Raw genomic sequence first — 26,628 nt, 5'->3', positions numbered from 1 at the left:
CAGCACAGAGTTAGTGGGGCTTCCCACTGGCCCCAGGCTGTAGTTCCTCATGCCTCCTTTGAAATGTACAAGAGCCTCAGCAGGGGCTCTTGTACATTTTAAAGGAGGAATGCAGAAGTGCCTATCAACTAGTCAATTAGTCAATGGAAATTCCATCGACTAGTCGACTACTAAATTAACCACATTTTAACATCCTTAGTATACACCTCTATTTTTAACATTAATGTGGGTAATAAGTTTGGGTGATAAAAAACAACCCTGGGACAAACAAATACATAAGCAACTTCACAATTTTGGAAAGTCCAGTTGTTATCAGTAGGACTACTCATGTGTCAAATTGATTGCAATCATAATTGTTTTCAAGATGGGTCATGGAAGGTATAAGGGGGTAGACTTCATATTCAAAATGATTGTAATGAGACATATTCCAGATACGAAGATTTTTTAGCTAAGTGTTTGTAATTATTCATAAATTGAGCTGTTGTTGGTGTTCTTTCCTGATGGAGATTAGCATGAACAAATGCAAAGATTTTACAAATGGGACAAACTTTTCAATATTTCTTTAATTTCTCAGAAAAAAACGTATGTACAACGTAGGTAATAAGTAATAGAATGCTCTTGGCTCAGTGAAGCAGACTGTTGCATATATTTTACAGTATTCTGCATGAGGAAACAGCAATCACAATTCTTCCTAGAAGTAGCCAATGCAGATGATGGAATATCCCCTCATCTGCATGGACCATATTAAAACTAGAAATGTAGATTAAATCTGAAAAAATTAGTACAGGTAATTCCCTTTTTTTTCCACTTCATTGTCTCTAATTTCTATGATTGTGTAGTAATGGAAGTGTATTTATCTGATAAAGCAAATCTGCACTTCCCTTTCAATGGGTATGACAACACCACTTTTGTTCACTTTAATCTCATTTTCTACAATCATGGTCGTTACGTTGTAAGGCCTCATTTTTATTATTTGGGTGATAATCTCACACCTACTTCTGTAAATTTTTGTTAGAGGTCTCAAGTTTCTTCATGCATTTTCTTGTGAAATTTGTCTTCTCTCGTGTGGCTAGTTTACCCTTTTTTCTTTTAGGGAACCTGCTATTGCAAAATACTTCTAGCTGTTGTAACTTGTACTGCTTGTGTCAGCCTCGCAGTAAACCCACAGTCTCATGTTTACCTCACTGGGTTGGGCTTCTGAAAACGTCATCATTTCATACTCCCTGATTAGGAAAGTACTTACCACACATGTAGCTTTGGGAAGGATCATATACCTACATTGTTCATGGCCCAAATAATTCTGCAAAGAGACTCTTGAGATTAAATTTTAATCAACTTTAAACAAACTCAAGAGCAATTGAAAGTCAAGAAAAGCTACTGGCCAAGTGAACTGCGAAGGACTTGAGGCAAGCTCCCAAAGAAAGGACATGGGGATACTTTATTCAGAGGTATGTGGCCATTTCCTATGAGGTATATGAAACTGCAGTAGATCTACATACATGACATTTAGGTTTCTTTCAGAGGCTCAGATTAGGAACTGAAAATCCCATTTGATCTAAATTACAATATTACATGTGGCTAAAGGTACTTTTTTTGTACAAATAAAATATAGGACATGGGTTGTTTCATTTCCAGAGAGGAAGGAGTTAGTCGTTAGAGTAAGCTTCAGCTCTGCATTCAGAGCAAAGCCATTTGAGGTTCTGTTTGACATGTTAGGGAATGTACTGAATGGTCAGTTTGTCTTGGGTGTTGATAAAGTACTATTGCCCTAAGGGCCAAATCCAGAGGCCATTTCTCTTTACTGAATGGTAAAGAGTTCTCTCCTCTTTTCCACCACTACCTTAGCTTCTGTTATGGGGAAACAGAAACTTTTAGCAGAAGTGTTGTTTGAGTTTGCTAGGGAGTAGACTTCATATCCAAAGATTTTTTAGCTAAGTGTTTGTAATTATTCATAAATTGAGCTGTATGGTCAAAATGTCTAGTCAAAGGCTTTCTATAATGCTAGAGAAGGAGCTGAACTTCTTATTTTCTCCCTGAACATTGATTACAATATGGTGGGTTTTTCTGGTGGATATATCACAGAATATACATGCCTCAAAAATTAAAATATGGAAATGTAATAAAGTTCTCATTTAAACAGTAAAGAGCTATTAAATGAAAGGGAGAAGGCATATATACACACACAAGCTCAGTTCCACCTGTTCATAAAAGTCAACTAACTGGTTGGACTTCATTCCATTTTAAAAGGAAGTTATTATAAGTCTGTCTGCATCTTGAAGTCTTTACTACTCTGACAGAATTTTGGCTTTTTTACATTAAAAATAGGCCCCGTTTGTCTGACAAATCAAAAACTTAAACTTAAAGATGTTTAATTAGAGCACAGTCAGTGTAATTACAAACATTTTTTCATACTTTGTAGAAAACAATTCTAAATTAATTTGTTATTTTCCAGTAGAATGTGTTTTTAGGGAGTAGTTTTCTTTGCAGAGCAGGGCTCCTACGTGACTAATGCAAATTAACAATGACGTAAATGAATGACAATTATAGTTTCTGGACAGCTGGGATGCTGCCAAATTTTTCTCATATTGCAGAAACGGTATAAATAATTGTTTTATTTTCTAGTTGTTGTATTCAACATTGATTCTCACCTAATTTGTAGAATAGGTGTTTCCGGAGAAAGTGTCTGTGCTTTAGGGGAAGTGCAAATGGAAATTTATGAAATACCCCTACGAGCCCCATGCAGTTTTGAGAGGCTGTAGTTATCTGTACTCTGGGTCATAGTTACAAACCAGCTGCACCGCTGTCCCCTCTGAGTACATCCCTTCAGTTGCCAGGCCATGCACTTTCCAGTGCAGGAAGCAGTCTCAAGTTCTCTCACTTGGGAATACAACAGGGTTATAGCATCCTCTGCATCAACTGCTTACCCAGCAAATCCAATTGAGCTCAGCACCTATGACTCTTCGCTTCAAGAGTCCATGACTAGTGGTACATGATCATAGTAGGAAGAAAGCATAGGAGGGTGAAAAATTAAACAAACATGTCTACAGGCACATTGAGCTTACTCTTGAGAATAAACTATGCAGAACTTGCCTTCTTCAAACAGCACAGGCAGACATATGGGGTGCCAAAACACCTGCCCCAAAACTACCTCTTTTCAAGCACAGCCCCTTTTTAAGCAGCTATAATCCTCTTGATCTCATAATTCCAGACTTGTTTCTTGTAATGGCATTGTCTCAGAACAACTCCTAAGTGTTTGCCAAGGGGTGACTTATCAGTAGCCTTTTTCTTCTTCTTTGTATCTCACAGCACCCTATTAGGCTAAGCCAATACATTCATACAGTAAACAGATAATCAGATCAAAAGCCAGTAGTCATAAGTTAGAGATCAGTTCCAGGAGAACCACTGCATTCTAATCTAACAACATGCTTTCAGACTGATGAGCAAGATCTGTCATATTGCCATCAGTATTTCTGCTATGAAGAGAAGTTTAATTCACTAACACCTGATGCAGTACCCAGTAAATCTCTGTCTGTCTGACTTCAGTGGGCTTTGGACCAAGCTATCGAGGAGCCTTGCTCCCCATTTTAGATTAATTCTATTATTATGGCAGGATCTGTGCTGATTATTGTCTGCCTCTGCACTATTCTTACAAGTTTCCACAACAAATGAAATGAAGTCATACAAGTAACTGCAGACCCTATAGAATCAAGGGCAGGCACTTCTACAGAATGGCCCGTTTCCCACAATCACACACATGCACCTCTCCCAAATGTCCATCTGGATTACTTACCTTGTATAAGGACTTCTGGTGTTTTGGAGAAAACACTTTCTCCTTCCTAGATGCAAAGGTCAGTCAACATCAGTTCTGTGTTGCCCACCTATAAGTTCTGAGACTTTTTAGAATGGAAGACAACCGGAGAAGGCAAAGGATGGCATCGGGAGAGAGAGGACTATGGTCCCAGAGGATTAATTACAGCTTTTGGAAAATCCAGACTATTGCTTCTTTCAGGGTTTAGGACCAGGAGCCTGACAGAATTGACTGAGCAGGATTCCCCTCTTTCCCAGCCAATTAGTACAAGCTCTGGGAAGGCAACTATATATTCTCTCTTCCTTCCAAAGATGATCTGCCTGCTGAACCCTCCTAAGTCAAGAGTGAAAGGACTGGCTATGAAAAGACGACCGCTTGGAGGGGATGCTGGCCGAAGCTGGAAGGTGGCCTAAGTTACAGCTTCAGTATCAAGGAAGAATGCTCAGGGAGACCTGTCTTAAGGAGAGCGGCAGAGTGATTGTCTGAAGTACAACCCAGCTCCTTCACAGATCACAGCATAAATGCCTCTGCCTCATTGTTCAGGGTCTTCTTCAGAAGAGGCAGGTTCTCATCCTACTTAATCTGAGCTCTTGCTGTGCAACAGTGGAGTTGTGTTTCTTGTGGATGTGTTCAGTATCTCCAGCTCCCCCTTCAGCTCCTGCTTTGTTCCCGGCTGCTCAGACTTCAAGGTCAAGAGTCACAAAAAATTTCTTAGGTGCTTATATTTCTGCCTCTGAGCATGTTTACTGAAACCTAATATCGGGTACCTGGATGCTTAATCTCAGGACTGTCGACTTGAATTTATGGGTAGAGGTTATGGCTTGCCATTGGCCACATCTATCAAGAAGATATTTAGCTCCTTGTCTCAATTTAAGCTACAGAGTGAGAGAGTTCCAGCTCAAAAAAAGACTCTCAGAGTGCATGGCAAGGGCACTCAAGAGGACAATACCAATTGATTAAACCCTTTATTAAAACAAATGAAAAATGACAAAAATTATGAAACACAGGGTTATTGCATAGCAAGAGCATAATGCAATTCCAGGCCTCCCTCTGGTAACAGGAACGTTTACACAACCTGGCTAGGGGAAGTACCACCATCCTAACCACTGGGTTGAAAGCTGTGAGGTAGTCCCCCTTTCCGTCTTCTTGTTCAAAACAGTGTAGGTGCCTAACATCAAGACAAGGTTTGTAGATGAGATTCCCAAGGGGAGGGAGGCACAGGCTTAGCACACTTCTTGGCTTGGCATGTCCAAATGGCTATTCTAGGCTAGGGCCATATAGTGTGCTGGCTTTTTAAAGTCCCATTCTGAGGTACCTATCTCTCTCCATTCACTGGATAGAGAGCCTAATCCAGGCTCAGTGAATCCCAGTGATATTTCCAGGAGCCTAAAAGTTAGGCCTGGCAACATTGGTGCTGCTGTGCTTAAGTTTTTGTGAATCTAGCCCTAAATCTCTGAGATTCACTGTCCTGAGATTCCATCTTACTGATTACCTTCATAGGTTGCTTCTTTTCCACCTTCCCCAAAGTTGTCTTTGGATCAGCCAGTTGTCTTTTGGGTTTTGTAATCTGAGCTTTCAACTCAGCACTCTGGTCATGCAGATCAGTGAAGTTTTCCTAAAGCTTCCTGGAAATTATCCCCAACACCAGCCAGTGCTCTGCTTTTCAAGAGGGATGTTCTCTCAGAGCTGCGATTGTGGCCTTGTGCCTCTCTATGTTCATCTTAATTTAGTACTGCCAAGAGACATCATACAAATAGATCAGGAGACAATTCATTTCTTGAGAGCAGCTGTAATACAAGGTTCTTCACACTGTTCAGTTAGGCTAAGTCTACACTACAAAGAAAAGCCAGAAAAAGATATGCAAATTGCGAACCGTAATTTGCACATCTTTTTCTGCTTTTCTTTTGAAAGAGGTTTTTCCGAAATGTGGCGCATCTACACGGTGCCAAATTTTGGAAAAACCTTCTCTTTCGAGCCGTCCCTTCTTCCTCATGAAACAAAGTTTACAGGGACGGTGAAAGAACTTGGCCACTTTTCTGATTTTTTTTTTCAGAAAAGCGGACGCGTTCCTTGGACATGGCATAGCTTTTCTGGGATACTTCTGGTATCCCAGAAAAGAGCTGCAGTCTAGGCGTAGCCTATGTGTGCCTCACCCCTAAGGCAGAGTCCTCTTCTCTGTAAGGATTTGTCCACACAGCAACATTATTTCAAAATAACAGCCGTTATTCCAAAGTAACAATGCAAGTGTCCACACAGCAATTCCCTTATTTCAAAATAAATTCAAAATAATAGATGGCTTATTCTGACTTATTCCAACTTCTGTAAATCTCATTCCATGAGGAATAATACCTATTACAAAATAGCTATTTTGGAATAGCAATTGTGTGGATGCTCCACTGCTGCTATTTTGAAATAGCTCCTCCCCAGGGCCATTCAAAGTAATTACTCCCCAGTGCCTCCTGGGGCTCTACGTCGAAGTAGCATGTCCACATTAGGGAAGCCTGCCTTGGACTAATTTTGAGGCTTCTGTAGTGTAGACGTGTTATTTCGAAATAAGCTATTTCAGAGTATTTCTTCTGGAATAGCTTATTTCAAAATAAGCGTGCAGTGTATATGTACCCTTAGAGAATAAAACTGTTTGCTAAATCCCTAGCTTGTCCTTCAAGTCTTTAGTACCTGTTGTTAACTGGTATTAGTCTTGAACAGTTTGCAGTTATCCCAGTTCTTTGATTTTTTTTTCCATTAAAAAAGGACAAGATACAGCCTGGGTCAGTCACTAACAATTTCAGGGAAGGCTCTTTGTCTGTCAACTCTCTTGGACTTCAGAGGGGTAGCCGAGTTAGTCTGTAACAGGAAAAACTTAAAAAACAACAAATAGACTAGTAGCATCTTAAAGTCTAACAAAACATGTAGATGGTATCATGAGCTTTTGTGGGCACAACCCACTTCTTCAGACGACTCTCTTGGAGACATGCGTCTCTCCCACTTCTTACTGAGATATTTCCAGCCTTCACAATGTTGTGCTCACCAAGAGATTCTGCTCAAGCAGGCTTGTGAACTTTCTCTTCAAAGGTTTACCAGTGTCACTGCTTGTTACCACACAGCACTTCCTATGCAAGCCTATTTTATTCTTAAGGTAAAAGCAGAGAAAGAAACAATAAACGAAACTATCCACATGCAAATAAACTTACCAGAGTTCACCTCAACACTAACATGGGCTCTGAAAGGAGCAGTCTTTTGAAACCTCACGGGTGGTTTCAAATTCATCACAGCTTCCGTTCAGAACAAGTACATGATCTTATGGGACTTCAGTAAGCCCAGTCCTTCCAACTTTCCCTAACACTCAGAACTGTCCTTGGATCAGAGATTCTGTCCATTTGTTGGACCAGGAAGAAGGCGCTGAGGCTGTTTAAAATCAGATTATTGATGCGCAAATCCTTTGCGTTTGGTCCCCAGAGAATCTAGTTTGAACCAATATATGCAAACCTCTCCAGGGGTGGTTTCAAAGGGCTGATAAGCAGAGTCAGTATGAAACTTCAGGCATGCCATCTCACAACGCAAGAGATTGCCTTTTTAGTACAGTGCACCCCAAATACTTTGAATTTACATCAGTAATGCTAATTCAATTCTGTAAGATTTGTCCAGTATGTTGTTCTATCTGTCACAACACAGATCTCCCTACTCAAGGGAAATTTCTTCTCTGTGGTATTCATATTACGTAGGACAGTCTCCACCCTTTCTATTAAGAGACGCAGATGAAGACTGCAAGGTCTGAGACAAAAACTAGAGGTAAACCTTAAATAAACCTGAAGTGTTTTTCATAACATTGTCATAAAGCAAAAATACCACTAACGCGTGTAACGTTTCTGCCAGGTGGAGCCAGCAGCAGCCTTGGATGGATTCAATATCTAAGGGTTCATTTGCATCCTTCCAAAACCAGCTTGAGCTCCCACCCACCTGGGAAATTCACACACCAACCCTGGGTACCTCCAAAAGATAATGCTTTCCCACTCACAAGCACAGAGTCTAAGCACAGAAAATAACTTTTAATAAAAGGGAGGGAATTTACTTGATAAATTGGTATTAATTTGGGAAAACAGCACAGACAGAGTGCATAAACATAAACCATGAGTATAAAACCCACCCCAAGTAGTTTGGGCAGTGTTCTTTTCCTCTCAGGTTCTTAGGTCCAGCAATGTAAATGTCCCCTTCACATGCCCAACCCTTCTCTGCACTCCACTTACACATGCTGCCATTGGTTAGTGCAGATCCAGAGTTCAGGGATGTATGCACAGAGTTCACCTACCAAACTGGGTGGGGGAGAGGTAAAGGGGCATCTTATTCACTCTGCTGGTCACTTGCCATCTGCCTGCTCCTGGCTCTTTGCCACTGCCCTGCTGGCCATGTGTCACATATTTTGGTTGTGACTTCTGCCCATCAGCCTCAACTGATTTCAGCTCCTAGTGATTTAAACTTTTAGCAAGCAGGGTAAAAGAAACACAGCTCCAATACAATTTATCTAAGAAAGAGGCTCCTAATAATGCTTATTTAGCTCTATTTGAACAGTGGGAGCCTAGGGTAGGAGGAATGGACACAACCAGTGAAACCAGTCCAAGAAGGGGATAGCTTCCTGATCGAAATCACTTTTCCTCAGCTCCTCTTACTCGTAGAGAGCTCTGAAAGTAGAATCTTGGTAAACGGGCTCATTCTGCTAACTGTGAGGCTACGTCTATACTGCAGCGCTATTTCGGTTATCCTGAAATAGCTATCGCACATCTTCACAGCAAGCCCTTTATTTCAAAATATAACGGGCTCAATATTCACACGTCCCTGTAAATCTCATTCCACAAGGCATAAGGCCGTTTTGGAATAGTGGTTTATTTCGAAATGTGACACTGTGTAGACAGCGCCAAAGTATGAAATAAGCTATTTCGAAATAAGATCAAAATAATATATGCAACTTGCATAGCTCAAATTGCGTATCTTATTTTGAGTTACGGTGCAGGATAGATGCACCCTGAGGCTTTTGCTTGGAACAGATTTAGCACAGACCTACTTTTCTGTATTCCCACAGAATTACAAACAGTGGTAACCATATTTCAGCTATCCCTGCATGGCTGGTATTGGGTCACAAATTATGTTGTTTACAATGAGCAAAATACCACTCCATCTGCTGACTAACAAATTTAAGCAAAGCAGGAACTGTATTTACACAGACACACCTATGGTCTCCTTTCTCCCCTCTCCCTACCCCCACGCCTACGGCCCTGCTTCCAGCCAGCTGTAAGGAAGCATTCCTTCAGATCCTGCTTATACATGTCCTGACCCTCCAAGCTTGCAGTCTATAACCCAGCCAGCTCCTTTTTTGGGGCTTCTCCATTTATACGCTATTTGTCATTTTATTTGTGCTCTTCTAAATGAGAGACTTCATCCACCCAGTTTTAAGCTAGTCAAAAGGCACAACCGGACAGTGTCTGCAAAACAGCTGGCTCTCAAGAGGAAAGGGTAGTTTTGAATAAGTCTTAAATAACACACAGGAGCTAATTGAAGACGTGACAGTAGTGAAGTCAGGAAGTACTAGTGGCCACAACACAATTTGGTTTAGCATCGAAGAGGCGGTTGTCACTTTTTGGTACCCTACTTTAAGAAGGGAAGGTTTCACTAAAGGAAGCCATAAAATTAAAAGTAAAGAAATAAAATCCCTAGAGGTGACATGGATGCTACTTAAAAACAATAACAGAGCCTCAGAAGGCACGTTATAATGCTGAACAAAAAGGGAAACAAGGCAGGCAAGGAATGTGCCATTATAGCTAAATGGCAAGGTCTGAAAAGCTAGTCAAGCCAAATGGAAATCTTTTAAAATTAGGAAATCTGACTAGTGAAAACAGCAAACAGTAGTATAAAATAGAGCAGGGAATAGTAACAAGGAAACTAGAAGAGCCTAATGAATTTTGAAGAGCAAACATCAAAAGGGATAAAACAAAGAAATGGGATTTAAGTATGCCTGAAGGAAGAAGGCTGTGATAGAGTTGCTAGGTCTGCTGGATCACTGGGCATTAAAGGGAGTAGCTGAGGAAGACAAGGAGATTGCAGAGAAACTACATGACTTTTTTGTATAAGTTTTCACTGCTTAGGCTGTTGAGAAGATTCCTACTTACGACCTGCTTTTTTCTGGATTATAAAAAATGAGGAACTTTCCGGAAAGGTGTATACAGTGCAAAAACACATGCTGCAGGGATCTGATTTCTGAATCATAGTAATGATTATTAGTAACTAATTATTCTACTAGAGTTGCTGGAGCACATGTAAAGTTCCCTAGTGCACTTTAACATAGTGCTATTTCAATATCAGCATTCAGAGGTCTTTGAATTGAATTAGGATTGCTAGAAGAAAAAAGCCCAGTTTATAAGACATTGTATTACTTGTATTTAAGCTTCCTGACCAATAGTTGCAGACGTGATGTGATCCTTTCTTGATTTCTTTTAAAAAAGTTTCCATTTTAGTGACTATTCTGAAAAGTGACTGCAAAAACTGCTTCTTACTCAGCAGTTCTGATCCAACAGGATTCCTCACCATCTGTGAAGGTAAACACCTGCTTAGGTTCATTAGTGGGCTGAAATCCAGCATTTTTCAAACTTGAACTCAGTTGAAGCTAGTAACCATAGTAAAACTAAGTGAAAAGGGTGTTTTGCAGGGCTAAAGCGGACATCTTTATCAACACACACACACAATCTCTGACCTAGAGCAGCAAAAAGCCACCAAAAAGAGGAATTTAGGAATTGCTGAATGACAGCATTAGTTTTCAGTTCTGTCTGGAGTATCACCTTCCAGCTGCACATACAGAAATTAATAGCGTGGTTTATTACAGTATTGACAAACCTGGTACTTTCCTAAACTTTACACTGTAATAGGCATATTCACCTTGTGATTAGTCTCACGGCACCATCTGGTGGAAATTAGCTATCATTCAACATTCATCTAAAACAAGGAGTTACTTTAAAGATGAACAAATTTATTAGCTTGCCAACCCCACCTCTGGCTGCTATGCTCACCAACCTCCCCTGGCTGCTACTCTCGCCAACTCTCCCCCCCCCCCCCAAGGCTGCTACACTCACCAACCCCACCCCTCTGGCTGCTACACATATTAACCCCCCATCTCTGGCTGAACCCCGCCCCCAGCTGCTACACACGCCACCCCACCCAGGTGCTACACATGCCACCACCCCCAGCCATCTCAGGCTGCTATGCTTGCTAACTCGCCCCCTCCCCCCCAATCTCTGTCTGCTATGCATGCCAACCCCTCTCCCTCCTCAGGCCACTATATGAACCAACTCCATCCCCCCTTCTCTGGTTGATATGTGTGCCAACCCCCACCCCACATCTCTGGCTGCTATGCTTGCCAATCCCCCCACCTTCTGGCCATTTCACTCTCCAACCCCACCCCCATCTCAGACTTCTACACTCGCCCACCCCTCCATCTCTGATTGCTACGCTCACCAACTCCCCTACCCATCTCAGGCCACTATGCTCTACCATTGCCTGCTCCTGCACCCACCCTTGTTCCTGAACCCTCCCCCCTGGCCAGACACTCAACCCCCAGCCTACTCCTGCACCCTTCCTCCTGGCCAGACTCTGCACCCTCACCCTATTCTGCACCCCACCTCCCACCCAGGTCTTGTACCCTCACCCCTAACCCACTGGCAGGGAGGGGCGTGTGTGGGAGGAGGGAGGAAGGAGGCCACACAGATCCTGCCTCCCCAGCCCCCGGAGCAACAGGAGTGGGGAGGAAGGGGGCTGCGTGGCTCCTGCCTCCCCAGAGCGCCTGTGTGCAGCTCTTGTCCATGTGCAGCTGCTGCAGCAGCTCTCCCGAGGGATGTGGGGCAGCCGGGGGGGCATGCTCAGATGGCAGAGGGGATGCAGTGTGGCTCGGTGGGATGCGGGGTGGTCTCAGATGGCAGAGGGGACCTGGTGTGGCCAGGTTCGGGCTCAGATGCTGGAGGGGACCCAGCCCCAGCAGCTTTGCCCCAGCAGTGCAGCCCATGTCCAGAGGGGACAGCGCCAGGTGGCTGAGGATGGAGGTGGAAGTGGGTGGTGTCAGCAGCATGAGGACGCAGATGACGTGATGATATATACACACATAACTATAAATATATATATAAATAAGAGAGAGGGATATTAGGGCATAAGCTTTCATGAGCTACAACTCACTTCCGTCGTTACTGAAGAGAAAAGAAAGGAAGAAAAAAGGATACAGAGATGAGTGTACACATCAGTGCTAATTAAATCAGAGTGGCATGTGGCTCTCTCCAACAGTGATGGAAAGGTGAGAGTACCTGAAAGGGACATTACCTGTTGTAATGCAAGAACCACTCTACTCTAGGGATATTTTGAAATAACCTCCCTTTTTTCAAAATAAGCAGAGTCTCTACACTACCAAGCCTGTTATTTCGGAATAACGGGCTGGTTATTTCAAAATCTGTACTCCTGCTTTCCTCAGGGAATAACTTTTATTTCAAAGTAGCAGTAGGGTGGATGCTCCACTGCTGCTAGTTCGAAATACCCAGGGCTTGCCAAGCGTCGGTGAGCCCCGCTCGCCAGCCGCGCGGTTCGGCACACTGCGCATGCGCTTACCGTGCTGCGTGGCTGTGCCAGCTTGTAATCTACTTGAAACAGGCGAGTAGATCACACTAATTGTCGAGCCCTGGAAATAACTACTCCCCAGAGTCATTCAAAGTAATTACTCCCCAGTGCTTCCTGGGCCTCTTAGTCGAGGTAGCATGTCCACATAAAGGGAGGCTCCCCCGTAGTGGGGACACGCTATTTCAATTGTGTTATTTCAGGAGTTATTTCGAATTTTGTCTAGCGTAGACATGCCCAATGTATCTATTTAAATCTAGTTTCAGGGTGTTACATTTGCATATGAATTCCAACCCAGCAGTTTCTCTCTGCAGTCTGCTTTTTGAAGTTTTCTGTCTGAGACTGGCAACTGTGTGACCCAGAGAACTTAAAGTGCTCCTGCACTGGCTTTGGGAAGTTACCATTCTGAATGTTTGATTTGTATCCATTTATTCTTTTGCGTACAGGCAATCCCATTTGTCCAAGGTTCATGGCAGAGGGGCGTTGTTGGCACATGATGGCATGTATTATATTAGTAGATATGCACATGAATGACCTTTGATTCAGTTAAGTTACTGTATAGCCTAAAGCACTATCGAGGTAGTCCATGTCTTATGATACATGGTATAAAGTACACACAACTATAAGCAATTGTACTATTGGATCTGTTGAGGGATTTTAACATTTTTTCCCCTGATGCAAGAGTTTGTAATGTTGATTTGTAACATTTTACTTTATTTCTGACTAGATCTTGACCTCCCACTGATGTACATCTCCCATTTCAGCCCAATGGAATCTTGACTCTTTCCTTTCCAGGAGAGCTGAACTAGGCCCTCGCTTACTTCTGTTTCTGAATTTTATGAATATTTGTTCCCTGACCAGTCCTATATAAATGTTTCAACACCATACTGTATGCATCTCAGAATCTGCACTCACCTCTTTATTAGTTAGCCCTTAATCTCTTTTCTTAGGGCCTGTGAAATACCGAGCACCTTGCAGAAAGTGGGGACCGAGGGACCTCACATCTACTTGAGTGGGAGCTAGGGTTATTCATATCATCTAGAAAGAAGTACTTGGCTCTCCCAAGGCTCAGGCCTATAACATTTCTTCCCCTCCTTTCCTCAGCCCATTTGCCAAGCAGCTTATGATAATGACTTCAATCAAGTTCAGCTGCTGTTGGAAGAAGATAGCAATTATTTGAATGTTCAAGATAGCTCTGGTGGAGACACCCCTCTAATCTGTGCCTGCAGACAGGGACATAATAGAATAGTCAGCTACCTTCTGAAATGGAATGCTGATGTGAACATCAAAAACAAGGTGAGTGGTAATGGCCAAGTACCCCAGGAATATCCTCTTGTCTTTAATGACACCTGACTACATTTTGCAACTAGGAGTGGAGGAAAACGTTTGCATATCGCCAGCCACAGAAGTTCAACAATCACAAGTTAGACCTAAAAAGGTCATGAGATTGGCTCCCCAAAACTGTGATTTTTAAATGATTTTTTATGCGGTCTCCTGAGTTTTGAACTCATCCACCTCCAGAGTGTGTGGGACAAAGGATGGGAGAAATTGGATTTTTGGTCATTGCAGCCTCATAGCAGTTAATGTTGTGACCCAGCTTGCACATCAACTGCATCACACCACAATTCTTCACCCACCTTGACCCCTCCCCTCACTCCCTGTCTGCTCTTCCTGTGGCTTCGGTGGCTCTTTACCTCTCTCAGGCCTGGCAGGAAGACAAGTTCAGGGGACGTTTGTGGTGTGTGTCTGTGTCTCTTTCTACTCAGGGATGGCAATTCCAATTTCTTCTCTCCCTTCCCAGGACTGCTGTTGCAGCATTAAGGAGGAGGAGCAGACCAATACATTTTTCACAGTAGAGGAAGACGGAGCAGAGCTGCTACTCTCTTACTGTATCTCCCACCCCCTCCAGAAGCTTCTGTGCCTCCTGAGGGTGTGGAAAGCATTCTTGGCCTCTGCAGTAGCTCTATTTCACTGCTTAGTCCAAACCCCTCCCATTCCCTCTTTTCCAGTCTCACCCTACATCTACTCCGCTACCCCCTCTGACTAGGGAAGGGCTCCTGTAGACTACATCCCTCTTTTGAAAAAGGGATGTAAATGAGCCCGATCGAAAGTGCAAATGAAGCAAATAACTCGTGTTATAATTGCATCCCAGAGGTCTTTTGAAAAAGGTATTTCAAAAGTGAAACCGCAGCCTAGACGTGGTTCTTTTGGGGAAAAAGAAACCCTTTTTCGAAAGATCCCAGACTCCTCATTTTTTCAGGAGTACAGGATCTGTCGAAAAAGGATTTTTTTTGAAAGAACCGCATCTAGACTGTGGTTTCACTTTCAAAATACCCTTTTTCGAAAGACCTCTGGGATGCAATTATGCAAATGAAGTGCAGGATATTTAAATCCCCGCTTCATTTGCACTTTCAATCAGGCTCATTTACATTCCTCTTTCAAAAGAGGGATGTAGTCTAGATGAGCCCAAAGATCTCTAATGACACAGATTAGCAATTAGTATGGGGCACTTCACAATGGAGGCTATTCTTGCTGTTCTGCCCCTAAAGGTGAAAGTAATATCCACATGGGAAATATAGAACACTCTTCCCCACCCAGAACTGGAGAGGTTAAGTTCAGCTGCCAGTCCCAACCCCCCTGTGAAGCTCCCAGACTGTGGCTTTGTGCCAATGAAATGTATTTCACTTAGTTGAACAAGATACACATGTCCTTGTTTCAACATTAATGAAAGAGAAATGTTCCAGATATATATCTGGTCAGAAAGCTGTGAAATATACTAGGAGTGTAATTAACTGTGCATCTAATACTAACAATCGATATTTCTTCTCTGTTTAGAAAGAGCGCACATGTTTGCATTATGCTGTGAGAAAACGGTTTAGTTTTCTTGACTACCTACTCATTATCATCCTAATGCCCGTTCTGCTTATTGGCTATTTTATCATGGTGAGTACAAACTGAGCTAGAAGGACTTACCCTACATTTTTTGTCATCTTGAGCCCCATTGTGGGTACATTAACTTCCTGGCAGTGGCATGCCATCCATGTATGCAAGACATTTGTTACACATCCCACTGGTGTATCATCAATGTATGCAAGGCACTTGTTACATGACCCAATAATTTACCATCGGTGTATGTGAGGTATATGTTATACATCCCAGAAATCACACAAAAATTCATGACCAAACTGGTAGCCTGCAGACCAATTTCATCCATCTCCCCCACTGCACACTGTAGAAAGAGCCAGCATCCTCCACACAGCATGACCTCATGTGAAGGCTACACCATAGGAAGGAAGCCATTTTGGAATTACTTAAGGCATGAAAATATAGAAGCACTACAGCATACCTTGGGTACCAGGACTAGATGCTGTTTCATTTTCTCCTTTTCACACTCTTCAATAGCTTTGACATGGGCTTTTATGTGTCAAGTAATACTTCTTCTTGGTTTACTAATAAAGTTCTCAAGGAAACAGGATTTCCCACTCTGCCTTCCTATCTGTCTCAGATCTTTGGTACAGGTTCCTTAGTTCTGCTTTGGACATCCTGGAGGCAGGCAGACTCCTCAGGTTCTCTATAGAGCTTCTATAGCTCATAGGTTTATTTCAGGCAGGTGGGGGGAGTCAAGTCTCATAAAGACGGGAGGAAGTATGTATGAATATTCCTTCATCCTAGAGTCTCCCAGACCTCTCCATTGCTAACTGACCTCTCTCACCTTTTGTAAGATGCCCATTCCCAGCTGGATCTAATAATTGAATAAGGCCACCTGAACCCCAGCCATTCAGCATCAGTGGAGAGGGTAGTTGATCATTACAGGGAAGGTGGGGCCCGACATCCTTAAAAGAGCCAGTCAGCCTGTGACACCCACCAATCACAGATTAGCTACTGCAGGCAGGACCCTGTGCTGTAGCTCATCCAGAGTTGTAAATATACACAAAATAACCATGGGTTGTTAATGTCAAATTCAGGACTGAGTGAGAACTGTAAAAACGTGTACAGCTCTCAGGATTTGGCTCATGAATACAACTGGCATACTGCTAAGGCATTAGTGTCACATTTAACTATATTGCACAAATAGGGCACATTCATTGGTTTGAATAGCACACTCACAGCTAGCCCAAATCTGCTTACGACCACGAGTTATCTGAATGAACTTTCCAACTGTGGTGAACTTTTTTCTATGTGTTAAATAGATATCAAAGACTAAGCAAAATGAAAACCTCATCAAGATGTTACTTCGAGCTGGCACAGATGTTAATGCTACAGACTATGTAAGTGGGTTTGTACATTCACGGAGGTCCCTCACTGATGTGGTGTATACAACATTCAATTTAGTTAATTAGAAAAGGTAACTTTCAGGGGCTACTAGGTAATGCTTTCAGGGGAAGATCAAGGAGAGGTTGTTTTGATACATTAAACTTGTCTGGCATTGCATCTCACTGTTGTCTGGTGTTCCCAATAAGATGTGCACTTGTGCGGCAACTCAGATGAAATTTAAATGCTGCCCAGCGGATTATCAGAGTGCCCACAGCTGGCAGCATGTATTTCTACTGGAGGTGCACATTCACACATGCCTCAGTGCACATAAAATTTATTCTTCACATGGAGGGAAAAAATCCACATGTAAATGAAAAAGATTATAGGGAACATTGTCCCTTCAATTGTAGGGTGAAATTTGCTAAAGTATACAATTTTCTCCCCTTTGGCACCCCAACTTGGCTTTTATTCAACACAGTTATTCGTCTTGCCTATAGATTTTTATTTACTATTGTTTCCAACACAGCTTTTAAAACAAATGTGAAATGTTAGAGACATTCCCCTTACCCATGTGTGTGCTACATTTGACTGTCAGCCACCTTCCTGCTGTGGCAGAGGCTTAGTCAAATGCTGGGGAACAATGTAGTGTCACATTGCCACAATACCCTTAAAGGAGTGTGAGCTGTAAAGGAAACTTACCTGAGTTCAATCACCAGTCAGCCATTAGCGTGGAGTGAACATGCTCTCACTGAGCAGTGAGGGTGAATAAGCTCTCACTGAGCAGGGGTGATTGTGTGTAGAACAAACTCTGTGTAGAATTTGCCAATAGGTGTGGAGTCAGGTAGTACAAATCTCCTTGCAACGGCACCAGAAAGGACTTGATTCCCTAGATTGGGGTGGTTAGACTTTATAGTTTTTCTTAGTAATATCATGGTATCAGAGACTATATGAACAACTGGGCTAGAGCCCTATATTCATCTAGTGTCAGAATGGGTTTAGTTTCCAATCCTATGTATGAACCATCAGCCTGACCTCACAAACATCCACGGGCTTGGTCTCATATGAGTCAACGACACTCCCAACTTTACTGGTTTTCTGTGCTGGTGGGGGATGGTCTGATCCTACAACCTTTTAGTTTTCAGAGGGCTCTGGGTGACTGCTTCTCCTTCCTGGTCTCATCTAGAGATTGCTGGGTTCATATACCTACATCCACCGGGGCCTTTGTAGTTAATAGCCTCATTCTCTCTCCTCCACGTAGAGCAGAGGCAAAGTTTCAGTTCTTTCTTCAGCCAATTTTGGCAGTGATATACCATCTAGGAAAGGTCTTGCCATTCAAAAGCAGTCATGGGCAGGGGTGGACTGGCAATCAAAACAGGCCCAGGAAATGGGTTGAGAACAGCCCACTTTTTCACATCAAAGAATTTTTAAAAATTTACTCTTTGACCCCCATTAGCCACACCCCTGACCCCCTGTTAACCACACCCCGGCCCCCATTAGCCACACTCCCTGGCTCCCATTAGCCAGCCCTCTGGAGGTATCACTCTTGGGACAAGATGGACACATGCCCAGAAGTAAAAGGTGTCATGTGACCCCTTTAAGGACTTTTCCCACCATCCTCCTACCAATAAGGATTAGTTTGGCCCCCACCAAACCCCTCTCATGCAACTATCCTGCAGTTGCATTAACCCAATGTGTGTGATATTAACTCAGGGGTGGAGAGGCTGGGGGAAGTGTTCCCTCTAAGAGTTTCCTACCATGAGCAGAATTAATTTTGTGTTGTGCACCACTACTGAGTTCATGTGGCTTGTTTGGATGTGCCACTGTGGCACCCAAGTTATTAATATATGTCTTATAAACCTCCACCTTTTCCCTCTGCTGCCATTTGTCCTCCCCTGGCTCCATCAGCTCCCCTGATGCCTGCTGCCCCCCACTGCTCACCCTCCTCTGCTGTCCTGACTCAGACCCCTGCCCTTCTCACTGCCCTCAGCCCTCCTGAGACCTGTCCCCCTCCACCAGCTCTTCTCTCTCCCCTGTGCCCACTCCTCCAGTAGCCCAACTCTGATCATGTGACCTACCCCTCCTCATCCCCTCTCCTAACACCTTCCTCTACACACCTGCCCTGCCTCTCACCTCTGATGCTGGTCCCTCCCCTGCAGGTGTCTGCCCTTCTGCTTCACCCCCAGAATCCCCTGGCACCTGCACCTTCCCTTACCCCTGCCCCCTCCTGATTCCCCCCTTCCTTCACTGCCCCTACCCCCTTTGCACTCTTTTTCCCTGATGCCCACCCCCTCACCACCCTCTGCCCCTCTGCCCCTTATGCCCCTCTATGCCCTCACACATGACTTGCTCCATCCCCGCCTTCCTCATGCCCACCCCTTCTTTCAAGCCTTATCCCAGCACCTCCCCCTCTAGCCCCCAATGCCCTTACCCTCTCCTTTCCCAGCATCACCCTGTCTCCCCTCCCACTGACACCTCCCCTCCTGCCCTTTTCCTCATTGTCTCCACTTGGCCCCCTGGCATTTATCTCTCCTACACCCTGTCCCTTGGTGCCTTCCCCTTTCTTCTCCTGACCTGCCTCCTTCCCCTCAGCACAAGCCCCTTCCTCTCCCCCCCTTCCTGTTTGTGGTGCTGGAGTCTGTGATCTGGCCGCAGCTGCTTTCAGGGCTCCAGACCACATGCCGGGCCTTGAGCTGGGCTGTGCAGTGCAACTCTGGGCGAGTGCTTTTGAAGTCCCAGGGCTGTAACAGCATGCCACACCTGGGCATCTCCCCTCTCATCTGTTGTGCGGCGTTTGAGCATGCTGCGGATATGCTCCCTCGGCCCCACCGTGCCCCATACATGGCCGGCAAGCAGTGCCAGGGAATTTAAAGTGCGGGGCTGTGGTGCCCTGTCACAATCCCCCTCCTCCTCCTTCGGAGGACGGCCCACAGTGAAATTCCCAGTGTCCCGCTGGGCCACTCCGCCCCTGGCCATGGCTTACTTTCTAGGGAATCCCAGATACTTCTGTAGCAATCATACAAAAACTGATGTGGTATGGTAGGTGCAGGCATGCTTCTCTATTTCTACTCTGCTCTTACAAGAATGCAATCCTTTCTTGTTTGTTTAATGACCTAAGGAAGCAAGATGACATAGTCACTGAGGCCAACCATTACAGGGAAACATGATCTCGAGCTAATGCTTTATAACTGCATTTCCAGCATGTTAAACAACTAAGTTTTTAAAAACCTGCAAAGCTTATATTACATGCTTATATACCTGTCTAGATAACATCCCCCTAGAAAAAACAGCATACCTGTCAATGTTCCTACAAATTTTTTCCATCCATGTGTGGTTGTAACGATTACCGTATTGTCTCTAATATGTACTGAGCTTGAATTTGTAATCCTGTTAAAATTTCCTAAATACAGAAATAGTTACATTCACAGGACTGGACACAAACATCCGGTGATACTTCTCTACCCAGGCTATTGCCTAGATTTGTGGTACCATGCACTAGAAGCTTTGCTCAAGGGCAGCTGTCCACATTTAGGCACTGATCACATTAGGGGGTTGTGGGGAAGATGAGGCATTGTACCATGCCAAAGCAGGGGTTATGTAGCCAGCTGTGAAGATATTTGTGCTGTAGGATAACAGTGTAGCCTGAACCAGATCCCTCAATCTCTATCTTCTCAAGCATGGCAGAGAATGAAATCTGGGCCTGTAGTTAGAACCATATTTTGTGGTTTAGACTCATCTCTGGCAAACAGTAAAACGATCAGTCTTGACACACCATCACTAAGTGCCTTCTGCCCTGTATCACATATGGCAACGTCCTCCTTTTTCAAGAAGCACGCAGAATAGCTTCCAACCTACAAGTACCATCGGCAGGTGGGCTGGTGGTACATTCATACAGAGAAATGCATGTCTAAAATTTCAGCTTAAAGAATGGTAGAAGTAAACTTTACCTGCATTTTGTTTACTTTCAGTCTGGGAACACAGCCCTTCACTATGCCAGTAAAATGAAAAATCAGTCAGTCATTCCTCTACTACTTGAAGCCCATGCAGACCCTTCTATAAAGAATAAGGTAAGGAGATAACTGTGTCTATGAGCATTTTCCTGCTAAGCTTCCAGAAATCAGGTGGCTGGTACTAGAGGGGGCAGGGTGCACTGCTCCCCACTTCCTGGGGAGGACAAAGTATGTGCCCCACTGCCTTTGTGAGGAGAGAGCAGCTTTAGACTGTAAATAATGCTTAGCCTGCACAGCTCCAGCTATTTGGGGGATGTATTGATTTAGTGCATCTCCTAGGGTGTGTCTAGACTACAGAGTTTTGTCGACAAAAGTGGACTTTTGTTGACAAAACTATACCTGAATCTACACTACTGCTGAGTTCTGTCGACATAACGTCGACAGAACTCAGCAGTTTTGTCGACGCTGGTAAACCTAATTTTACGAGGCATAACGCCTTCTGTCGACAGAGTTCTGTCGACAGAAGGTGTTATTGCATGTAGGGTTGTGTCTAGACTACAGGGTTTTGTCAACAAAGCAGCTTGCTTTGTTGACAGAACTGAATGTAGTCTAGACGCTCTTTGTTGACAGAAGCTTTGTCAACAGCATCTGTCGATAAAACTTCTGTCGACAAAACCCTGTAGTCTAGATGTACCCCTAGAGGCCTTAGCCATGTCCCTGCTAGTCTAGAACTTCTCACGTTCAGCTATGATGGATGGTTGCAGGCCTCCTGCTGGAATGACCTATGTAGGTACCCTCCCCAGGTGTATTTTCTGCTGCAGGGAGCCTTGCACACTAGGTGATGCCAATGTAAGGGGTTTACAGCAACTTCCATTCCCAAGGGAGACTCATCCATCACTATCAAACGTTAAAGGAAAGAACTGATTTCTTGCCACTTACCAGAGACTTGCAAGTATCTTGGCAACACTACTCCCTTCATTTATCATTGTTTCAGCACCAACTTCTGACATCAACCAAGTTGAATAACAGGATAAGTGTTGATGTGATTGAAATAAAGGCCATGGCCCACTGATTATCAGGAAGCAGGCTCAGTCTCACTTCACTGAGACATCTAGAAGTGCTGGGGATTCCTATCTGCATGGGTCAGACAATACAGACCACCTAGATGAACACAAACTGGCTGCTCTGTCTCATGAGGCTGTGTGTGTGCGCGCACAGCAGTTAGGCATGTGTTTGCAGCTCTTGTAGACATACCCAAGCTGACTTTAATCTAGTTAGTAAAAGTACCAATGGCAACAAGGATGAGGCAGCACCTGCTCCAGCTTGAGCTATACTTGCCTGCTCTGGGACCTGGGTGCTTAGAGAACCAGCCTGTACTGATGTCTGTGCTGTCTGTCACAGCTTCACTACCACCAGGATTGGTGCTAACTAGATTAACCCTGCATCATGTGTGCCTCCACGTGCTGCGCTCACATCTTAGATTGCAGTACAGACATACTTCTACTCAGCCGCCTGCTTCCATGACTTATCACGGCATGTTTTGTCTGTTTTTTTCAGAATGGGGAGACTCCGGTGGATATAGCAAGAAGATTAAAGTTCATCAACATTGAATATATGTTAAAGAAGGCATTCTAGTGCATAATGGGAGGATACTGTATTTTATAATATGCCAAAAGAAAAATCCCACTAATTCGTTGTTTCTTAGCAAAAATTACACTGGAATAAAGATTTGTAAATATATTTTATATGTAGTTTAGATTAAGTTTGTCAGGGAAATACAAAGTTTATCAAACATTATTTTATTGAGTCATGAAAAGGATACATTTCATTATTTGATGAAGAAAAAGTATATATCCACTTTTTCTTGTGAGAACAGATAAAATAGCACTAACTTTTCACAGAAACATCTTAGTAAAACACACACACACACACACACACACATGCTGAAAACCTGGGTATATACATCAATGCACACAAATATTATTTGTCATGTATAGATATGTCTCAATATTTATAATAAAAATTACATTTTTTACTGTTTCAATAAAAACTTTGTCTTCAATAAAAACAAAAACCTATTTATTGGCAAAAATAAAAAACTCACATACCTGTACAACTTTCTGATGGCTTGCTTATTACCTTGGTGAAATTCATATAAATCTAACTAATAGTTGAGCTTTAAGTTTGTGGGTTATGTGCCTCCTGTATCCTCTGTTGCCTCTTGATTGTTGACATCTTATGTCCTCTGAGTGTCATTGCATATTTACACAAGGAATTTCACAGTTTAGATGCCCAACAGGGAAGAACAATTTTCTGAAAACTCTTCTAGTAAATATTATTTACTCTATTTTTACAACTTCACCTTTGTTTATATGCAAATATAAAGCTTTCATGTTTATATACAGTATTCAACATTCTTTCTGTAAAAACATTAAATTTTTAAATGGTATGGGTGTTCTTATACTTTACACTTAGGGCCTCGTAATCTGGCCCTGCCCTTATGGCTGGAGGTAATGATGCAGCAAGTCCGCCTCAGTTTTCCCCTCCGGCTATACCACTTTTGAATCCAGCCCTTTCCAGGGCTACAAAGTCTTATCAAAGTTTAATCAAACATAAAAAATGAAACCCAACCTTCAGCCAGGCCAGGGTCAGCAGGCCATCTCTCCCTCACGTGCACGCCTCCTGACTACAGTCTTTTTCCAGTGACTCCACTGTCGAGGGCTCAGCATGCTCCCCTCACTCAGGGGTTCAGACAGGCTGCAGCTCATCTGGTCTTCTGCCTCCAGTTCTCCATGGCAGTAGCCTGTCTTCTCTTCTCACTTGTAGATTTCTTAACCTTCTTTCAGGCTGCTTCCCAAAGAGGAGAAGCGCCTCTCCTTTGGCACTCCCTTCTAGCTGCACTCATCGAACTCTGTGTAGGCAGCCTCAGTGCCCGCTCCCCCCAGTAACTTAAGTTTTGCTAGCTCTTCTCCATTTGATCCAGATCAGTTTTGGAAGGGGTGGGAGGAAGGCAGGAGTAGCTGATCTATCGCCCACCAAACTTTGAAAGCCTCCCTCCCCCAGACATGTGACAATATGGAATACTTATTGTCGTCTGTTTGGTGCTTTTTGAAGGGGAAAAAGGACAAGTCAAATCAAATCCTTCCAAGTTAAGTAACAAAGGGACAGCGTCTTATGTGCCAGCGACACCCAGTGCAGGATGAGCAAAGTGGCATAGGGAGCTGCTTACAGATCCCTGGTTCTCAGGTCAGGGTCAGGGCCCTTAGTTACCCCTGTGCAACTCCAAATTTCACCATGACATAGCTCGTCTGAAGAAGTGGGTTTTGCCCACGAAATCTCATGATATGATATATACTTTTTCTTCCTCTCTAAGGTGCCACAGGACTACAACTAGTTTTTAAAGTTACAAACACAGCTACCCCTCTGAGACTTTTTAACATGCATGGCAAAGGGGCCTTAATTCAACATCATGGAGGATTGCTATGGAAGGCTGGGAAATTCGAGAACAAGCATGAATGTAACTTTTTTGGCTTCTTACTGTTTTGCTCTGTGTTTGCAATACATGTGGAGGGGTTAATATTGCAGATTGAACCTCTGTTAACCGGGATTCCCTGGTCTGGCATCACCCGTTGTCCAGCAGGACCATGGATATTCCAGGACCAGAGTCTCCTAGTGGAGGGCTGGTAGCTGGGCTCCCTGCAGCTGGGTTGCCTGGCACGCTGCTGCTGGACAGCCCGACAGGACTGGGAGCATAGCAGGACAGCCTGATGGGTCCAGGAGCTTGGTGTGTTGCAGTGGGGCAGCCTGGTGAGGCCAAGAGCTTAGCATGCCACAGCAGAGCTGCCCAGTGGGGCCAGGAACCTGGTGCACAGGGTGCTGGGCTGCCCAGTGAGGCTGGTGGCAAGGTGGAGTCGGCCAGGAGGTCAGCAACTGGTCCGAGACTGGGGGGTGCCAGATATGAACTTCCCTGGTCTAGCAAAATCCCTCATCCAGGACTGGTCAGGTCCCGAGGGTGCTGGACCAGGGAGGTCCAACCTGTACTTCTGGCTGCTGTATTGTCTGTCTCCCCCCCTCACTTCTCTTTGGTAAAATAATAACCAACCAATAAAAATCTTAAAATAAAAAATGTGTCCCCCTTTCCATCAATCACTTCATTTAAAATGGCAACTAGGTGATAAGGTTTTCACTATTGCCACCTCTGCATGTTCAAAAATCTCAAGTCAGACTGTCAAAGAGTCATGCAATTGGCTTCAAAATCATGAGGCTAAAATAACAAACTGTTTTCATGTCAGAACAGTAATCAAGGGATTCCTAAACACCTAACGCTATTGAGGCTGAGATACTCCCAATGGATAGAATATCCCTCCTCCTCCCAACCTGTTCAGAAACTACAGTATTTGATATGCAGTAGAAGAATGTTCATTCTTATATTAGCTTGAACAATTAATACTGAACCAGCGGCACACACAGAGATGATTTAAAGTTTTTGTTTATTAATTGCAACATGTTAAAATCACACATCAGAACTCAAAGCATAGGAAGTACACAGTTTACTGCCTTCCTTGAGCATGTATTTTCCAAGTGGTCCATACCATAACCTCTGAGTTTCTTGCTGTTAATAATATAAAAAGCCCCACAGTCTCCCAGCAAGGTTTTTAAGACATAAGTACTCAGCAAGAACAGGTTTAATTTTTCAGCATCCTAAACCACTGAATGAACCACCAAGGGCAGCAAAGCAAAAGCATATGAAATCTTTAACTGAAAACAGAACCAAGAACTTCACTCACATGAAAGCACTGAGCAGCTCAGCCTGCTCACAGCTTGCTTGAAGCTGCATTACTAACAAAAGAAATTCACTCTGGGTAGTTAGTTAAGCCTAAACATCAACATATATTTCAGTTAGTGCCTCTTGCTTAGTAATTATCACATCAGATCTGCTTGTGGAAATCAAGAATCTGAACTTTTAGCATGTCTTTTGCTACAGTGTGGAATGGATGAAAAGTTTATGAATGCCTGGAAAACTGAAAGGAATCTTTCAATACGAGTTAACAAAACCTAGCACTTGTGATCTTTTAAAGTACTTTACAAACATTTACAAATTAATCCTCAGAACTAAAAGGTAAGTATTACTATTCCCATTTTGCAAATAGGAAATTTGAAAGAGAAGTTGAGCTGCCAGAGGTTGTAAAGGAAATAATTCTCATATGCCAAAGTTAATTTTTTTGGCCTAAGAAAGTTGACAATCTCTTCAAAAGCTGCCCAGTAAAATAATATGCTATTGTCTGGAACCAGATGAATGTCATAAATCACCCACTGGCAGACTGTCTCATAGAGAATAAAGCATTTCAAAGAAAGTGATCTCCTGTAGTATTACATGAGGTATGTATGTGACTGTTGTAGCTTCATTAAGGATTCATCTAAGAAAGGCAGCTCAGTTTCCTGAAATTCACCAGCAGGTTGGAAAATAGAACAGAGTGACAAATGTAGCAAAATACAGGCCAGTCACCATCAGACCCTTCACTAATCCCATTATAAATAAGTTTCAAAAAAGAAAACTGAATAAGAAAAACACCCCTATTGCCAGGCACAACAGAAGGATCAAATCATTCAACCTCTGGAGCTACAGTGTGGTTTAGAGCTGCTCCTTCATCATCTCAATGATTTTTGCATACATGCGCTTAGGTGCATCGAGACCCCAGATGAAATCTAGATGTTCCCAATCAGGAAAACGCATATGGTAAATGAGATTAGTAATTCGATCAAGTAATGCATCCAAGTCCCTTGAGTCTGCAAATAAGTCACGTTCAGCACTCCAAACAGCAATGGGCATTTTCATTTCTTCTATCTTGTATATAGGAGGGGTAGTCTGGCAAAAAGGGAAATGGTTAGACATGAAAACTTGTAAAACTACACCCATTTTTTTAACAAACAAATTCTGAAAAGACAGAGGCCTATTCTCTTGCTTTCACAGTCTGATAGAAT

The 26,628-nt window shown here is 43.4% G+C and overlaps 3 protein-coding genes across 8 annotated transcripts in view; 1 reads left to right on the top strand and 2 right to left on the bottom strand.

The window, feature by feature from the left end:
* STAMBPL1 (STAM binding protein like 1) overlaps positions 1-15,929 on the bottom strand; it is a 68,536-nt gene extending 52,607 nt beyond the window's left edge. For all 4 annotated transcript variants that reach the window (XR_012905624.1, XM_075935095.1, XM_075935099.1 and 1 more), the window contains exon 1: positions 15,792-15,929. Coding sequence is in view for 3 of the 4 variants with exons in the window: in XM_075935095.1 (XP_075791210.1) it covers positions 15,792-15,821 (30 nt within the window). In the remaining variant the exon portion in view is untranslated. The remainder of the gene's footprint in view (positions 1-15,791) is intronic.
* ANKRD22 (ankyrin repeat domain 22) lies at positions 1,230-22,765 on the top strand. Its single transcript, XM_006121449.4, has 6 exons — positions 1,230-1,448; positions 13,550-13,741; positions 15,281-15,388; positions 16,636-16,713; positions 20,665-20,763; positions 22,204-22,765. The coding sequence occupies exons 1-6, from the start codon at positions 1,428-1,430 to the stop codon at positions 22,279-22,281; spliced, it is 576 nt and encodes a 191-aa protein (XP_006121511.1). The 5' UTR covers positions 1,230-1,427; the 3' UTR covers positions 22,282-22,765.
* Positions 22,766-25,121: 2,356 nt separating this feature from the next.
* Positions 25,122-26,628, bottom strand: part of LOC102457200 (lipase member M-like) — a 32,658-nt gene continuing 31,151 nt past the window's right edge. For all 3 annotated transcript variants that reach the window (XM_075935100.1, XM_075935102.1, XM_075935101.1), the window contains exon 10: positions 25,122-26,512. In XM_075935100.1, the coding sequence (XP_075791215.1) occupies positions 26,279-26,512 (234 nt within the window). In that variant the 3' untranslated portion in view covers positions 25,122-26,278. The remainder of the gene's footprint in view (positions 26,513-26,628) is intronic.

The sequence above is a fragment of the Pelodiscus sinensis genome, chromosome 8 (genome assembly GCF_049634645.1).
Source record: "Pelodiscus sinensis isolate JC-2024 chromosome 8, ASM4963464v1, whole genome shotgun sequence".
In the NCBI taxonomy this organism is placed as follows: Eukaryota; Metazoa; Chordata; order Testudines; family Trionychidae; genus Pelodiscus; species Pelodiscus sinensis.
Note: the sequence above shows the minus strand (reverse complement) of the source record. Positions and strands in the feature narration are given on the sequence as shown.

Bases quoted from the DNA above. Each gene is read 5' to 3' on its own strand.
- ANKRD22 (XM_006121449.4), top strand. From the start codon at position 1,428: ATGGGGATACTTTATTCAGAG. The intron at 1,449-13,549 runs GTATGTGGCCAT...TCCTTTCCTCAG, and splicing joins TGGGGATACTTTATTCAGAG to CCCATTTGCCAAGCAGCTTA. The intron at 20,764-22,203 runs GTAAGGAGATAA...TGTTTTTTTCAG, and splicing joins ACCCTTCTATAAAGAATAAG to AATGGGGAGACTCCGGTGGA.